The 18,054-nt window shown below is 47.4% G+C and overlaps 1 protein-coding gene across 4 annotated transcripts in view; it reads right to left on the bottom strand.

The window, feature by feature from the left end:
* Positions 1–18,054, bottom strand: part of ODF2L (outer dense fiber of sperm tails 2 like) — a 583,980-nt gene that overhangs the window by 260,849 nt on the left and 305,077 nt on the right. For all 4 annotated transcript variants that reach the window (XM_069641685.1, XM_069641688.1, XM_069641686.1 and 1 more), the window contains one exon: positions 2,803–2,912. In XM_069641685.1, coding sequence (XP_069497786.1) covers positions 2,803–2,912 — 110 coding nt within the window. The remainder of the gene's footprint in view (positions 1–2,802; positions 2,913–18,054) is intronic.

Genomic DNA, 18,054 nt, shown 5'->3' with positions numbered 1-18,054 from the left:
ATGGAATACGTTGGAGGACCCAATCCCCCCCCAAACAGATATGTATTGGACATGATCACAGCTATGGATGGAGGCGTTTGTGCAAAAATCTGAGAATCATGTTGCACATTTACACCATCTCACGACTGACAAAACTACTTAATAAGATGATTGTTGAAGTTGACGATGAAAGTTGGTTTGGATCACTGTTTTCATGGGTTCCACAATGGATGGGAGATGCATTCAAGTTCCTAGGAGCCCTATTGGTGATGATATTGCTTGGATTCTGTGTCATCAAGAAAATAATCTCTCAGTGCCAGAAAACTGCGAAAAAGGCCAGAAGGATGAAAATCATGATTGATGTCGAGTCAGGTTGGAAGCCCAAGGACCCGACTGATGAAGAAATAAGAGACTTTGTGAAGGCCAGCATTTATGCACCAGAAGGAACAAAGTTTCAGTATCCTAAGAAACATAAAAAGTATGTTGGAAAATTGATCTATCTATCCAAGTGGTGAAATGTGAACTAATGACATGGAACAAAGACGAGCACATAAGAACAGCAGGATATTTAAAGGGAGTGATAAAGATATGGACCCCCAAGTAACAGTTCTGCAGACCTAGAGGTCTAGATCCAGAGGATGACAGAAAAGTGAAGAAGTAAGAGTGGTTGATGAATCGCCCAGAGGGGGGAGTGAAGAGGAAGTGCCAAGTGTCATCCACACTCCAACCACCCCCTTCAAAGTGCCAAAATATGTGACGTATCAAGAACAGATAAACTAGCAGAGAGCCGCAGTAGGACTCTGCCCAGTGCCTATTAGAATAACAGCACCTATTGAAGTACCGACACCCAAGCAAACCTGGACAGTAAGGTACCCACTGAGAAATCCATATCTACAGACACTGCAAAAGGATGTTTGTCAGAATGGGATATCCACCCTCATTTTGACAAGAACCCCGTGACGGGGGACATATTATGGATGGTAAACGTATGCCATGTAAAGCAAGGGGATATCATAAGTACTTGCTGGTAGGTGTGTGCTGTGTTATATTGCAGGAGCCTTGGAAGGCGATTACCTTCAGAATAACAGCACCCATTGAAATACCGACACTCAAGCAAACCTGGACAGTAAGGTACCCACTGAGAAATCCATTGAAGAATCCATACCTACAGACACAGCAAAATGATGTTCGTCAGAATGGGATACCCGAAGAAGCCAAGAAGATACTAAAAGACGACGACTGGCAACGTCATGCGAGATTGGACTGACGCACATATAGAGTATATAATGGCCTAAGAATGTTGATAAAGAGACAAAACATCATAGATAAGTGACATCTTGAGCCTAAGGTGAAACAGTTGATTTCAAGAAGAAGAAACGTATGCCATATGCACGATGAAGGCATTAAGCCAGTTTAAACGTGTACATACACAAGAAACCGCAAGAGCAAAGAAATCTTGAAGCTTGCTCATGCTTAGTAGTAAAATAGATTGCTGCAAGTGCCAACTACATATATCTACCTCAAAAGCACTTTTATAGATGAGTGAAAATCCACTACGCACGTGAGCAGAATTGAATAGAGGTTACTAAAGGTTTCAAGAGGAGAGGACCGCAGCAAACAAATCAAGTAATAAAGACGGAGAGAAACTCAGCTGAAGGTAACCATGCAAAGAAGCCAAGGTTGTATCAGGCTGGAATAGGCTAGCAATGCCAACAATTAAAGAGAAAATATAACAGTCTCATGTTCAGCAAGGTCGAGATAAGCCACAGATGGTAGAAGACTGGCAGAAGTAAATCAAATACACGAAAATGCATGAAGAAGAGGGCGATTTCACAGTGTCCTTTTCACGTGGCAAGGCAGGCAGAAAGGGATGAGACTTTCACACCTACGCACGGAGCCTTGCCGTACCCATACTCCTTAACTTTCTCAGACCAAGAAGCAGATTCAAGGCCAAACTACAAAGCAGTAATTGACACACGGCCACTGAGGTGATGAATGGTTGTAACATAAATTGGAGGGAAGTTGGGGTGCAGACTTACTCACTGCACCCGGCTAATTATTCCGCATGCTGCTAAGTGCAAGTGGAAAAGTATGTGTGGGATTGATGCCAACCCAATCATAGTGGGCCATGTAATCTAGGCTCCTATAGAGAGTAGAGCCACTGGGGCGTCGTACTTTTAGTGACGTTTACAGTGGCCAGTTTTAAGGAAGGGCTTAGTTGCCCTACCTGACATTATTATCCAATCCTCTCTCCCCATTAGCATATACAGATATAGTACCCATGTTAAAGTTACCTTCCTATAACCAATCAAGTTGCATGTTAGGTTTTTAAGATTACACATCAATGATGACTAGTTTTTGGTATAACTGTTGTGTTTTTGCTGATATTAGTTGGAGTTTAAGAGAGAAGGAAGATGGAGCGGTTGCTGATGTTCACTGAACTCCCCATTTTCTGTACTTGTCATTAAACGTACTCCCTTTGCCAAAATATTGAGTTGTCATTATTATTTGATGCAAAAGTACAAATCTGCATCCCCATCTATCTTGAGGGTGCTGCTGCTCATCTTAAAGGGCAGTTTGGAGACCCCCTAGTCTTATGGGCCCACTGGAGTCCATCCGGTTCAAACTCAGGCCTTGCCCAGCGGCTTGTGGGCCTGCAATGGGGAAACGTGTTCAATGGTCCTGGCCACATGTGGTCTACAAATGAGATTGGATAACTTGTACATTTAAACCTGTATTGTTATAAATAATTCTTAAATGTTGATTTTTATATTTTACTCATGTTAGTTGTTAATGCGAGGCAACCCCAGCACTTTTACTTACTGATTTAGAGCTTCCACCTTGATTTCCAGGGCTGTTCTTTCTTCTACAGCCAACTCATAATGACTTTTCCAGACATTATTTGCTGAAAGAACCTCACTTAGGTGAACATCCTGAAGAATAAAACAAAAACAGTAATACCCGAAATATCAGTGGCTACGTGGTTGGATAAATGCACAAATTGTAATATTTAAATAGCAATAAATTGTTTTATTCTGCCCATATGCAATTAGTGTACATATCTAAAAATTAATGTGGCTAAAAGGCCAATTTCCAAAACTCTCCAAACGTCAGGTCCCATCTCTAATCATCAAGGTTTTGTGGGAATAAACAATTTCCTAATAAAAACACAAATGTATCAATATTTGCTGTTATAAACATTTGCATTTTTTATTCATGTTCACATTGGTAGAAGTATATTACAATCAATATGAAAGGTGCTCATTCAGTGGTTTTGGTTTTTGTTTCTAAATCAAAGTATAATTTGCTGATTAAACATACTCTTATTCATAGATGTTAAGCCGACAGCACAGGGTTCTGGGGAAAGGCAGATGATCAGATACCATTGGATTAGATAACTGGTGGGCATTTTTGCCAACATCTGCAGCCTGATAAGGCGAGGCAGCAACAGAACAAAGTAAGCAAAACTATTCTTTAACATGCAGTATCTGGGCTAAAACTGGACATCTGACCTTGAGCCAACATTCAGTTTGTGAAATGTACAAGATATATAAAACAGGCCATACCATGTTCCACAAAAGGGTACATGGTGCTGCAAAACAGCTACGTGTTTGACAGACCCTTGTAAATGGGCAAACTGTAATAAGCATTAAACAACCCAATGTACACAAAGGGCCTGTAATGCCTGCTTGCTTGATGATGAGTCACCCGATTTATGGGCTTCATCACGAGTAATATAGCCGGGATACCTGCCAGAGCAAATAAAGCTACCGCTACTCGGTCCAGAGGTATCAGCGCAGGATCACGAACAGCGGTTGGCCGTTTATTGCCCATTCTCCATTAGTCCATTAGACTGAATGGAATTTTCCTGGTGCTATTAGCACTGGCGCAATTAGCGCTGGGCTAATAGCACCCCAAACTGGCAGAAAGCAGAATGTTTACCTCCAGCAAAAAGCTGGAGGTAAAACTCCACACTTTCCGCCTAACCCATAATAGGGCTAGCCCTTAAATGCAGCGGTAATCGCGTTACGGACGCATTTAAGGGCTACCAGCCAACTCATGTTGAGGCCCAAAGAATCAAATTGGATTTCCTTATGGTCTTTGTACCACTAAATCTTGGGAGGACTTTCCAAAATGAAGTCTGTGGTGGATTCTATTGTTTGTTACTGAAGAGTAGTTTTGAAAGACAAGTTCAAATTATTTTTTTTGACTAAAATGGAATTTGGATAACACTTCAGGTACAAAAGCTAGATATACGTTTCAAAGAAGATTATCTTGGTACATAAATACAAAAAAAGAATGCAGCCCAGCTGGGAGTCTCCGACTTCCTGTATTAGTAAATGGTGGCCAAATCACAAGTGCAAAAGTCAAGCTAGACACCAGCAGCTGCCCAGGCAAAACAAATAAAACCTAGATAACAGGATCCTTGGAAAGTGTTTGAAGTCGGAACTTTAACCATCCGCTTCCACATGATAATCTGACAGTCGTCAGAGGAGTCCAATAACTTCCAAGTTAAAAAGAGATAACACATGATCATGAAAAACTAACTGAACTGCTCAGGAACCAGGCTGCTACAACAAGCAATGAAAGGGCAGGGCTGCAAAACCTAACCCGCGTTCAAAAAACACAGATAGGCCAGATGGGGAAAGAAATTAGAGGCCCTTCTACCAAGTCTGAAAAGTCAGAAACCTAGAGCCAGTTAATCCTGAAATGTGCCATCAGAAGATGTTGAGTTTTTAATCATCCTTGGGATCAGAGGTGTGTCAGGCAATGCATACAGTAAGATGACACTCCAACACAGTTTGTAAAATGCCTCTCAATGTCGCTGTAAGAGAGGCCAAAATGTTTTGCCTTCTGAAGCATTTGTGCACCAAACCTATGGAGGAAGGAAAGCTACCACTGGATTAAGTTTCAATTTTGGGTAAATTGGTAAAAGGAGGTCATTTATATCAGCCTCGTCAACAACTCCACTGCTAAGGAAAATGTTTAGGGTATGAGTACTGACATGATAGCTGTGTTTACAAAATAGTGACACTTGGGAAAAAAGATCTTCAACTAAAAAGGCCTACCAATTCCCTTGAATCTGAGCTAAATATGTTAATTGAAGAGGAGGCAAAAATATTTATTTTGGACTGTTCTTGAAGTTTCTGATGGCAGAGTCATAACATCTTATACATACACAAAGATAGATATCTCAAGTGACAGCTAAACAATAAGCAAGGGTTGGGATTAATCCAGAGTCCCGTAGCATATTGTACATTAATTATTCTCATCCTGAGGATCCTATGACCACTAACCTTGACCTAGATTGTAAAGCCCAGTAAGCATGAACAAAGCTAGTTTGAAAGTGAAAAGAGCTCACAGAGTACTGTGCCTTCTTCCCAAGAATGATGATCCTGTCTCTGATGTAGATCAAGGTGTTGTATTAAAGGTGCTAATTCAGCGCCAGATAGGGGGGCATACCTACCACCTTTGAGACTAAGCAAGGGTGGACAGGCACCTTCTAAGGGGGAAAAACAAGGATATCCAAACTACAGTCCGGGGAAACCCTATTCTGAAACACATGACCAACACCCTGCGAGCCAGGGATGAGGGAGACGGAGCTCAAGCTCCACATCACAGGCAGACTGAAGCAGCTAAGACAACCCTGGGTGATGTAATTGCAGGGCGGAAAGACAATCCAGCAGGCACACGTGGGTAGAGGAGAAGTGGAATTGAACCAGTGAACTGTTCACATGGCCACAAAGGCCCATCGGCTGGTGGCTATGGGAAAGGGACACTGGATGGAGTGGCATTCCTGGGAGGACCAATCAAATGGTAACTCCGTGTTTCTGGGAGGTGACCAGCCTTCAGAGTATCCACCACAGGGTATGCAAATACCATTTTCCAGCAGGTACTGTGTGAATGTCTCCCTTCCCACTAGAAGCAAAGTGTCTTGTGTTCCGTTCTCAATGGTGCTGACCAATGGCAGTATAATAAAATTCTGGCGGTCAGTACAGATGTTATTTTACTAATTGCAAATTGTCCCTGGGAGGGGTGAGAAGCGATGTGGTACCACATGAGGAGGCGACGAGTTGGGATACTGTTGAACAGTTTAACAATCATGTTTCACTAACATACGTACAGCACTTAGGATATGACGTAGTCTAATCAATGAGATTATGAAAAACATCAAAAACATGAACATACTAAAATGCAACTGCTTCTAAGTGCCTTGAAGCACAGCTTTGCCGCAATTCCTGTCCTACTGCTTCTGTGCCTCGTGGAGTTCTGGAACTCATCATCAACAAACTGGTATATTTTGACAACAAGCGACTAATAACATTGTGGACACGTTAATACTAGTGCAATGTTATAATTACGTCCTCTGATCTTTATTTAGGGATATTTTGTTTAGTTTGACCTTGGCTCCGCCTCCTTCTTGTGGAAGTCTTCAAAAATGTGGGCGCGCACGCACCAGCACGCCCTCAACAAAGCAAAGCACCTGCGAAGCGCCGCTTTGCTGCGGTGTCGCGCTTGATTAGTGCTGGTACTTCACATATTTATTGTGTCTCCCTATATTCCTTTGGGAGCTAATAGAATAGTGAATCTGGTATCCATGAGATGCAGCACTTATACGCTAAGATCAGATATGTCGTCGTCAGTCACTGAGCCTTCTCGGAGCACAAAGCGAAAGCACTCTGATTCGTCTGTAATCCGACGTCAGTCTATGCAAGCGTGCTCAATGCCCGATCAGCAATCAAATCGAAGACTATCGACAGAATTAAACTGTGTGCAAATTCTGATATACGCACGTTTTGTCGTGAGAAGACTAATGACGGGGAGATGACCTAGAAGTGCTCTACAACTCTTCTAATTAACATCATTCTACAACCGTGTCAGGTCGAACCGGACGCAATAAGAACGGAAGAACAATCTATACACAAACATGCTCTGGCTATCGATGTGGCTTTAAGTGCCGAATATACTGAAGTGAAAGATTTGAAAAATGCATGCACTAATTCTTTAAATAGTAAAATGAACAATGCGGGTCAACACTGCCAAATACCTCTCTGTCTGATAGCATGGTCTTACAGGGAGACCTAATAGTACCGGTGCTAAAAGATAACCAGGTAACATCACAAAATTCTACTATAGATATGGCCGAGATTGATCTTGAATGCAATGGCTTATGCTTTTCTCTACAAGATAGATCAGAAAAATGGTCATGTTCGCCTGATATGTTCATGGACCTAAGCCATAGAGCTATGGATCTTGCTGCATCGTACATTGCTCTGACACCTCGAAAATGTGATCCTTTGGCTATTCTGGCCGTGGCCGACTCTTCAAACAAACTAGTCGAGATCACGTTGAATGCGTTAAATAGGACTCTGAATAGTATAGTTAAATTATTCGAGTCCTTGGATTACAAAATGACGGGGAAGCCTCTCAGATGGCGTTGGTATTAGCCTGGCAAAAAAAACACAAACTATATCTGGGTGGTAAGTTGGGAAGCACATCCTTTGGACTCGGGATCGGTCCGGCTTCCAATCCCTATGGTTGAAGACAGTGAACCGGTGAAAGTGATTGTTGATCTGTCCTTGAAGAAGGATGATAATGTGATGAATTATACTCCTGTTCATATGATCAATAATGTCATCACAGTTTTGTCTGCAGAGACAACACTGTTGACACAAGCAACATGTAATTTCACTTCTCCAGTAAAACAAGAATATATTTTTGCAAAAGCCACAAACATTCCATCAAAGACAATGATTACAAAGCAAAAATAACTGCCCTACAACCAAAAAAATTAATTTAAAAAAAGTGCAAACCGTTAAATTGGATTCTAATTACGCAACAATACTTTTTTTAAAAATCAATAAAACTTCCCAGGAAAAGTTCAATTCTCCCTTCTAATACGGTAGCAAAGAAATATAATTTACTGAGCATTGCACGAAAAAATAAAACCGCTGACAAAAATACTTTAGAGACATTCACCATATGCTCCGTTGGAGTACTTGATTAAGGCAGTTAATGATTTACAAGGAAATGAAAAACTACTCCGATAATAAATGAGCAAATTACGAACTTGATAACACTATCGAATGCAGAAACTGAGTGTGCTGCGTTGGCTTTACATCGTCAAGAAATTCTTAAAGAGGTTGATGCGTATATGGCTAGTTTCAAGCCTTCTACTTATTTAAACGCTCCACTTCTACCTTTTAAGAATAAATCTGTTGCGGGATTCCATGGATTCTTGAATTTTGTGATTTTGTGAATAGATAGGCTTTTACTCAAGACCACTTTGTTTTGGCCATCCCTTTGTGTGGATCATGAACATTTTACAGACATGGGCGGGGTAGCCAACAAAGGCATGCTCGGTTTTAGTTTAAGCTGACTGGAGTAGACTGTTCTTCCAGACTTCTGAATCCGATTCGTCTGGCCACCAAAATCTTTGCCAGCTGCCTGTTGTGTAATTGTTGGGCTAGCGTTGGCCAGCCCCTCTGTGAATGCAGTGTTAGTGGAAGGTCCAGTGCATGATTGGCGCCTTGAAACACCTTTTGCTCTATGCGTGCATTATAAATACCCAATAAATGAAAGGAATGCTTCGGATCATTCCAGATTCTTACCTTAAGACTGCTGGATAGGTTGCTGATGATCCTGATTTGGAAGTACCGGCTGGACCCTGCCCATGCATTTTTCGCATTCCAGGATAGTAGAAACCCACCCAGTGCTTTTTCTTCAATATTTGCTATCTTTTTACCAGTTTGGACTAGCTGTACTTACTGGGCTCTTCCTCGTCTGAAGTTGGAGGGCCCATGATACCATCCTTCTAGCTCAAGAGCCTAAGACAGTGGACACCTTCTTGTCTTCGTGGCTTGGAAAAAGTGACCTGCTGCTACTTTGCCTCATGTCTGTCGTGGTACAAATTGGGTCTCCTCCAGCTGTTGCCTCCGTCATGGGACCATTGTCTTGCCGGGTGGCTGTACCCTGCTTGTTCTTTGGACTGACCAGGGTCCTTTTCTAGGTTCTTCTGTGCTTCTGCTACAGTCTACATCTCTACAGAGTCTTCAACCTCCTGGTTCATTTCTCTACAGGCGTCTTCTTCGTTGGGCCTTCTTCACGTAGAGATTTGCTATGTCGTGGGTTTGAGTTACTCTACTCCGAACCCCTAGCCGTCACTAGCTAGACCAAAACCAAACATCCAAGCTGACCTCTGCTCCCGCCATTCCGTGGCCAAATTCGGAGAACCATTACCCACGAGTACCTATCCCCGGGTCCTGGAGTCAAGGACCCCATAGAGGGTTGAGTTCGCATGGGGGCCATTGGTAAAGGAATAGTGAAACTTTGAAGACTCAACCCCTAATTTTTGATGATCGGAGTGCATCTTACGCTGACTTTGGAAGGAACAAGTTACTTACCTGTAACTGTTGTTCTCCAGCATGGGTCTGGCATGGATTCACATGCTCATGAATATTCCCCGTCGTCAGGCTGGGAATCCTCGGTAAAGAAAAAACCAGTATCCGTTTCGTTTCTGATCTGTCTTTCGTAATAGTAACCAATCACTGATCTCTGTGTCATACTGACCACAGCCAATGACTGCCCTCTACCTAAGCCCCGCCTCTGGCAGCCATCTTCAGATTTGGTAGCACGTGAAGTGGCAGTATGACCAAGTGAAGAGCCGCAGAGGGGTAGGCGGGAGGGTTCGCATGTGAATCCATGCCAGACCCATGCTGGAGAACAACAGTTACAGGTAAGTAACTTGTTCCTTCTCCAGCATGGGGTCTGGCATGGATTCACATGTTCATGAATAAAGAATACATAGCAGTACACACATGCACAACCACGGGAGGTGGCAAAGGCTCAACATTAAGCATTACATCAAACTCAACATTAAGCAAATCTTACCTCCTCACCAGGCTCACCTTAGGCGAACAGGTTGCGCAGCACTGCTTGGCCGACCCTGGACTCCTCCCTGGAATCCCGATCGACGCAGTAGAATTTCGTGAAGGTGTGCGTCGACCTCCACGTAGCAGCCCTGCAGATGTCCAGCAAGGGCACACCAGATAGGAACGCGTGGTAGCTGCGATCGCTCTGGTGGAATGGGCTCTCGGACGGCCAGGCAGAGGTCGGTTTGCCAACCGATGACAGTACATGATACAGCCGGAGAGCCATCTGGAAATGGAAGCCTTCGAGAGAGCCTTCCCCTGATTGACAGGTCCAAAATTCACAAAGAGTTGTGACGTCTTCCGAAAACACTTTGTGCGGTCCACGTAGAACTTCAGCGCTCTAGCCACATCCAGCGAGTGCAAAGTCCTTTCAGCCGGCGACGAAGGCGACGGGAAGAAACCAGGCAACACCAAGGGTTCGTTGAGGTGGAAGTCCGACGGCACCTTGGGCATGAAGGAGGGGTGCGTCCTGAGCACTACCCTTGTGTCGTGAAAAGTCAAGTACGGGGCCTTGCAGGAAAGGGCCTGGATCTCTCCCACCCGTCGTGCGTAGGTGATGGCCACAAGAAACGCTGTTTTCCACGACAAGAACTTCAACAGTGCCGAGTGCAGAGGCTCGAACGGACGTCCCATGAGCTTGGTCAGCACCACGTTGAGCTCCCACGCCGGGGCCGGAGCCTTCAACGGCGGGAACGATCTGAACAGTCCCTTCATGAACTCTTTCACCAGAGGATGAGACCACAAAGACGTCCGCCCGTGGTTCTGGTGTATCGTGAGATCGCAGCAAGATGAATCTTGAGCGACGCGTGCGCCAGTCCAGCTTTGGCCAGCGTCAGTAGGTACGGCAGTACTTGGGGAGCCGTAATCCGTAGAGGGTTAATCTTCTGTGCATGGCACCGGACAGAGAACCTCTTCCATTTGTGTCCGTGGCATTTAAGAGTTGAGGACGCCCTGGCCTTTGCAAGAACCTCTCTGCAGTCGGCCGGTATGTCGTATCCTCCAAACTCTAACGCTGCAGGAGCCAGGCCTGCAAGTTCAGGGACTTCGGGTCGTGATGGAGGATGGCGCCTCCTTCCCTGGAGAGAAGATCCGCGTCCACTGGCAGCTTCATTGACGGGGACGCTGACAAGTCCAGAAGGTCCGGGAACCACATCTGCCTCGGCCACGCAGGTGCGACGAGGATCATCCTGCACCGTGACCTCTTGGGCTGGTTGATGAGCCGGATCAGCAATGGCAATGGAGGGAACGCGTATAGAAACAGGCCCTTCCAGGGGAACGAGAAAGCATCGTCCATGCTCCTCGGCTGGGGAAACCTGCTGGCGAACCTCCGGCACTTGGAGTTTGTCGCCGTCGCGAACAGATCGATCTGGGGTGTGCCCCACCGTCGGAAAAGACGGTCCACTAGATCCTGTCGTAGTTCCCACTCGTGGCACGAGCGCAGCTCCCTGCTGAGTGAGTCGGCGATGGTGTTTTTTATCCCTGCCAGATGAAACGGCACCAGAAACCTCCCTTGGGCGACGGCCCAATGCCACAGATCCTGCGCCTCCCTGGACAGGGCTGGGGTGGGAAGGGTGGGGAGCGCACGGAAGGGTGGGGAGCGCACACCGAAAATCTGCACGCGAGAGGCCTTTGGCTCCCGACGGAGAAGTCCCTCCATATCAATGTCCTGGAGCTCCGTGCAGTGTTTTGGGCCCTCAGGTCCTTCCTTCCGTCCCTCAAGGGCAAGGTGGTGAGGATCTTCACCGACAACACCACCACCATGTTCTACATCAGGAAACAGGGCGGAACCAGGTGGGACTTGGTGTAGTTTATGGAGAATCCCAGGTCCGTGAGAAGTTGGACGGTCCTTGCCGTGTGCTCCACGGCGAGCTCCTTCGTCTTTGCTCGGATGAGCCAGTTGTCCAGGTAGGGGTAGACGTGGATCCGCTCTCGGCGCAGCTGCGCCGCCACCGGTGCGAGGCACTTGGTGAACACCCTGGGTGCCGACCTCAGTCCGAAGGGAAGGGCTCTGAACTGATAGTGACGCCCTTGGACCACGAACCTGAGAAACTTTCAGTGTCCCTTTAGGATGGGGATATGGAAGTAGGCAAATCCAACGACGACAGGAAATCGCCCTCCTCCAGCTGACCCAGGACGTGTTGGAGGGTGACCATCCGGAACTTCTGTGCCTTGATGAATTTGTTCAGTCGTCGTAGGTCCAGGATGGGACGCCATCCTCCCGTCTTCTTCTTCACGAGGAAGTATCTTGAGTAAACTCCGGAGCCCCGAAGCCTCTTTGGGACGAGCTCGATGGCGCCCTTCTTGAGCATCGCCTTTACCTCCAAGAGAAGTTGAGGGACGTGACGTTCTTTCCTGGACACAGGGGGGACGCGCGGGCACCTCTTTAGAAACTTGAGCGCGTGACCCTGGGCTAGGGCGTCCAGCACCCAACGGTCGGTGGAGATGGACTCCCACACGCTGACGAAGCTCGCCAGCCGGCCTCCCACCGGGGTGCTTCGGTGGGGGCCCGACCCCACGGCCGGTTCAGTCCTGCTTCGACGAGGCTTTGCCGCCTTGACCTCCTTGGCGACGACGGCGGGGTCCGCCTGACTTGCCTTGTCCCCTGTAAGCTTCCTGCGACGACGAACGGGCCGCTTGACGGTAGGTGGAAAATCCGCCGCCGGAACCTTTGGAGGCACCCTGTTTGCCTCCGCCGCTCGGAAAGGGCAGCCGCCGTTGCTGGAGACCCCCAAGAGCCCGGACCGTCTCCGTGTCTGCCTTGATGGCTTGAAGGGAATCGTCCACTGTTTTCCCAAACAGGTTGTTTCCGTCGAACGGCATGTCCAAGACTCTGGTCTGCACGTCCTGACGGAAGTCAGAAGCCTTGAGCCATCCACGCCGTTGCCCAACTGGCGAAATCCAGTGTCAGCGATGTCCGTCGCAATCGTAATGACGTGGTCCGACGCCACCTCTCCTTCCTGCAAGATCTCTAGGGCTTCCGCCCTCTTGTCGTCCGGTAGGAAGTCCAGCAGGGGGGCCAGTTTGTACCACAACTCCCTGTCGTAGCGGGCTACGATAGCCAAGGCGTTGGCCACCTTAATCGTCGTCGCTGCAGACGAGATGACCCTGCATTCCATCGTATCTAATTTCTTTCCTCGCCATCCGGCGGGGAGGTCGACGTAGAGGCCGCGCCCCCCCCCCCGCTTTCTTCCTGGCCGCCGCAGAGACGACCGAGTCCGGGGTCGGCTGTGCCCGAAGGCACAAGGGGGCCGCGTCCGGGACCTGGTACTTCTTCTCGTACCGATCCCTTCTCGCCGGCGTCGTGGTTGGGTTCTTGAGGAGGGCGAGGCCCTCATCCCAAATATCGTCCAGTAGAGGCACGGAGAGGACCGTCTTCCCCTTGGCCTCGCGCCGTTGATAAAGGAAACCTTCCTTCTTCTTCTCTTCCGGGCAGAGCTGAAAAAGCTTGGATGCCCTGGCGATCATGGAGTGAAACGATCCAATCTCGTCGGGTGGGGAAGCCCGGGTGGGAGGTGACGACGGCAGATCCTCGTCGTAGACCTCGTCGTCTGTACCCGTCGCGGCCGTGTCAGTCCCTCTATCATCCCCACGAGTCGTGGACGGGGAGGAGGGCTGAACAGGTCGCGATGGCTGAAAAGGAGGTGGAGGATGAATCCTTCTTCTCTTAGGGGGAGGGCTCCCAGAAGGGCCTGGCTCCGGGTCCCCCGTCGGGAGCGGTTCCTCCGCTGGTGGTAACGGCAGTCTCGTCCTTATCTCCGAGCATAAGGACTGTATAGCCAACAAAATGGCCGCCGAGGTGTCTTGCGGCACTGGTTGAGGGGAGTCCGACGGGCGGTCAGGGGCCCCGTCGGCACCCTCGACGTTATCGTCGTCTCCTATGTCGGGATCCCTCCCGACAGGCTGGTCTTCTTCCACGCCAACGCCGTGGCTTAAGACTTCGATCAGTTCTTCCTCAGAGGTTGAGGCCGAATCCACGATGACCTCCTGCCCCCCCTTTTTCTTCTCGTCGGAGGTTTCACGGGGGTCCTGTCGATGGGCACCAAAGAGGACTCCCTCCGCGGTGGCAGGGAGACTCTGAGCCCCGAGGTCGCCACCACTGGTGTAGCCTCCACAGGCTGAGCCAGGGCCGCCGCGACTGTCTCGATAGAGGCCTTGGCCGGATGGATTAAGGCTTTCACCACCTTAGGTGCGCTCACCGCCTTCTCCTTGGGGGGAGGGTCACTGCCTCGCTCTCCCTCCGATGGGGCCTTCAAGCTCGACCGGGGCCTCTCCAGGAGCTTCGCCGGGTGCTCGGCCTTCCTCTTACCCGAACCAGAGCGTTGGCTCGTGGTTGATGGTGCCGGGGAGGAGGCGCCCTGCCTGGCGCCCGTAGAGCCTGACCGTTCGGCGCTCCCGGTGCCAGCGGACTCGCAGTGCTTGGCCTTGTGTTGGACCCCCGTCGCCGGGGCATCCTCAAAGGTCTTAGAAGACTGCTCGGATTTCTTCTTCTTCTTCTCGCCTGACGGGCTCTTCCCTTCCAGCCAGTTGGCGAGACGTTGATGGCGGTCCTTCATGGTCCGCTCCGACATATTGCCGCAAAACGCACAGTCCTTCTCCACATGCGTCTTGTCCTCATGTAGGCAGTAAAGACAAAAGAAGTGTTCGTCCTCCTTAAAGACATTCTGAAGCTGGCATCCAGGGCAGACCCTGAACAGCTTTCCGGGCGTCGAGCTTCCCTTTTCCTGGGCCATGTCCGAGATGGGCCTGAGAAACTTCTGGAGTCCTCCAAAAGCGTGGCTCGACAAAATCTTCCCCCTTGAGGGGCGTAGACGAATCCGACACGGGTCCCCGTTGATCGGATGAAGAAACGGTGGAGCTTGAGGCTCTTTTGACCGAAAAATCGAAGTTTTTGAGAAAAAAACGTGAAAAAAATAGCACTAACGCTCGAGAGCAATAGCACGAGGATCCCAACACTTGAACGTGCGGTAAAAATCTGAAGATGGCTGCCAGAGGCGGGGCTTAGGTAGAGGGCAGTCATTGGCTGTGGTCAGTATGACGCAGAGATCAGTGATTGGTTACTACTACGAAAGACAGATCAGAAACAAAACTGATACTGGTTTTTTCTTTATCGAGGATTCCCAGCCTGACGACGGGGAATATTCATGAGCATGTGAATCCATGCCAGACCCCATGCTGGAGAACTAGTTATTTTTGGACGGTTTGTTCTCGAACAGTGGGTTGGACTTCTTCTTTGGAACTCCCTTGGGCTTGCCTTCTAGTTAGTTGCCTCTCATGTTGCACCTGCAGAGAAAATGGGAGAATTGACCTCACTATAACCCCAAGCAGAACTGCAGCATTTGTCCCTTTGATTCCTATAGAAGAGCTTCTAGAATCTCCTTATACCGATGCAAATAAAGGTACTTATCTGAACAAAGACATTTTTCTCTGGTCGCACATAAGGATTGAAGTTTCTTGAACAAACACTAATTTTAACATCTGTCTCTGATTTATTATTTAGTTTGATTAAATAAATCACTGCCATTCATTCCATGCCATTGGACATGATGGTTATAGTAATCACTTGTTTCTATTTCTAAGTGGTGACCTATTCCGGACTAGTAGTGGCAATTCTTTACTCATTTTAGTGTGTTTTGTTGGCCAATTTACGAAAATGCTGTAACCCTGTTCTTCCTTCTTCTAGAACCCATATAGACCTAGTACTCCATTGTTGGCGAGTCTTCTATATTGTGTTCCTTGGAGTGAGGTGAAATCTACAACATGTGTTCTTGGTGGTGTGCAGGTTAGGTTTTCGTTTTTGGTGGAGAGGTGGTGTGTTAAATTGCTGTGTTTTGGTTGTGAAGGGAAGGAAGTGTTATGAGTGGACTTGAATGTGCAGAGTTTGAATGATGCCAGTGACTGTGCGATGTCATGTGCAGAATGTTGGTTGAGTTGAAATGTTGTCTAGTGACACGCACCCCTGTTTAACACCCCATTCGATTGGAATTGGGGTAGATAATTCATCATGGCCATTTAATCTAACTCACAGCTCATTTTTATCATGCACTAATTGACAAGCACCAAGAAGCTGCTTCGGCAACTGCAGTCTTTCTAATTGTGCCCATAATTTAGAGCGATCAATAACATCAAAGGCTGCAGTAAAATAGATAAAGCGGACATAAAGATTGGATTAAGGAATTCAATTTTAAGATGTTAAATCCTGTAGACATCCGTTTGTGGAATCCGGTCTGGAATCAGCTGAGGACTTGGTATCCACAATCCATTTATTTATACTTTGCAAGATGCAAATAGAAAATATTTTACTTGCAACATCCATCGAGTGTGTCTATACTTGCCCGGCTCCACTCTATTCCCCTTCTTGTAAACTGGAATAACGTTCGCCTGCTGCCAGGACCTAGGAACACAATTACTATTGACAACCTTTGTAAATAAGCCCACTGGAATGTTGGCTCATAAGTCGGCAGTCGCATAACCGCATTTGAGACCTCGTTGGTCTACATCCTACATCCCTTTAGGCCCTTAATAATCTCCACAATTCCCTCTTTATCGAAGTCAATATTAGCCATGCTCATGGGTTGCAACAATCCCGGGGCAGGTGTCCTGTACGTTTTCTGCAAGTAGGTAACCCAACTATTACCATCAATAAAGCACATTGTGGCATTAGAAGACGCAGGATGCTTTTTATTAAATATGTGTTAAAGCCTCTTAATGTCCCCCTTTATTAGGGTCTAATGTAACTCGTCATAGTAGCCAACTTTCGATAACGCTTGACCGATTTTTCAAGCTCTTTATTTCTCTTGATTTAGAACATGTATTGAGAGTTAACTGATTATTCTTACACCTTGGCCGAGACGTTTTTCTTCTTTATTCGCTCCATTGTAAGGATGAACATGATTCTGAACAAGCTTAATAAAAAAGGAGTTTGCTATAGTAAGACATTTCCAGATCATGGAGCTAAACCAATCCACTATCTCATCGGCAGACATTAGATATTCAAATGCTCTATCAATTGTATGCATGTAATCTGTTACGGCCCTTACATTTCTATCTGTCCAGCCTATTCCATTAAAACCATCAATTATCTGGACAGCACCTACTTTGTCCATCCGTCTATTTTCAGATTTTTAACCTTAGAATGGCATGGTAACTAAAGCTATTGAAGACCGGCACCTCTAGGTCTGCAACTATACACAAGGACTCACTCCTCAAAAAATAATCAATTGTTCAAGACATGGCCCCATTACACCACGTCTTAGCTGGTGAAGTACCATCAGTGCTAGCCTCTCATCATACATCGTCGTTGTTTCTGCAGTGTCCAGGGAATGACTCCCTTCCATTGACCACCTTTGGTTTTGATCCACGAGACACACGGTCAAGGTGCATGGCTTCCTACCCCTGATCTCCCTTAGCTTTCTGGTACACAACACCAAGGGATATGGCTTTCGTCCCCTGGTCTCTAGCCATAGCTCTCGAAGGCTGGGGTATCGACTCTCTTTTGTGGGCCCTTCTCCAGATTTTCAATGCAGTTCATAAAGTCAGGTGAATGACTCCCTTCCCTTGGCCTTTCTCAGGCTTTTCATGCAGTTCACAACGCAAAGGCAATGGCTCCCTTCCACTTTCCTTTCCAATACATTTGCATAGTTCTGTGGTTGAGGGTCCCAGACCCAAGTTTTTCTGAGCTCCTGCTCAGGCAGACCTGTCTTCTCACCTGCCAGGTACTGTGATTATGATGAGGGTTAGTGATCCCCTTCTCCCTTGATGGTGGGTCCCAGACCCTTCTTGATTCTTCAAAAGTTGCTGCTGTTATACTGGGTTCACTACCTCTTGGCTCCATTTACTTAAGGCAATCTCTGTATTTCTAAAGGGGTCCCAGACCCTGGTGTTATTGGGCTTCCTGTGCCCTTCTGGCTTCCCCCAACAACCCTGTTACCTTTGGGTTTGTTGCTGGGTCTTCCAAGCCCGCACAGAGCGCTACTGGCTTCCTCAGTGGCTGCGCCGGCACCGCAGCGATGAAAGATGGGCAGCTGGAGGCTCTCTCCTCATCTGCCCAATTCGGTGTCTTCCTCCCACCTGGTTTCCATTTCTCCAGCTCTCTGGCCTGTCTGCTGATTACAGACTGAAAAGGGACGCCCCTTTGGCAACTCTC

Source organism: Ambystoma mexicanum, chromosome 1q (assembly GCF_040938575.1).
Source record: "Ambystoma mexicanum isolate Mex_15411 chromosome 1q, UKY_AmexF1_1, whole genome shotgun sequence".
Classification (NCBI taxonomy): domain Eukaryota; kingdom Metazoa; phylum Chordata; class Amphibia; order Caudata; family Ambystomatidae; genus Ambystoma; species Ambystoma mexicanum.
Note: the sequence above shows the minus strand (reverse complement) of the source record. Positions and strands in the feature narration are given on the sequence as shown.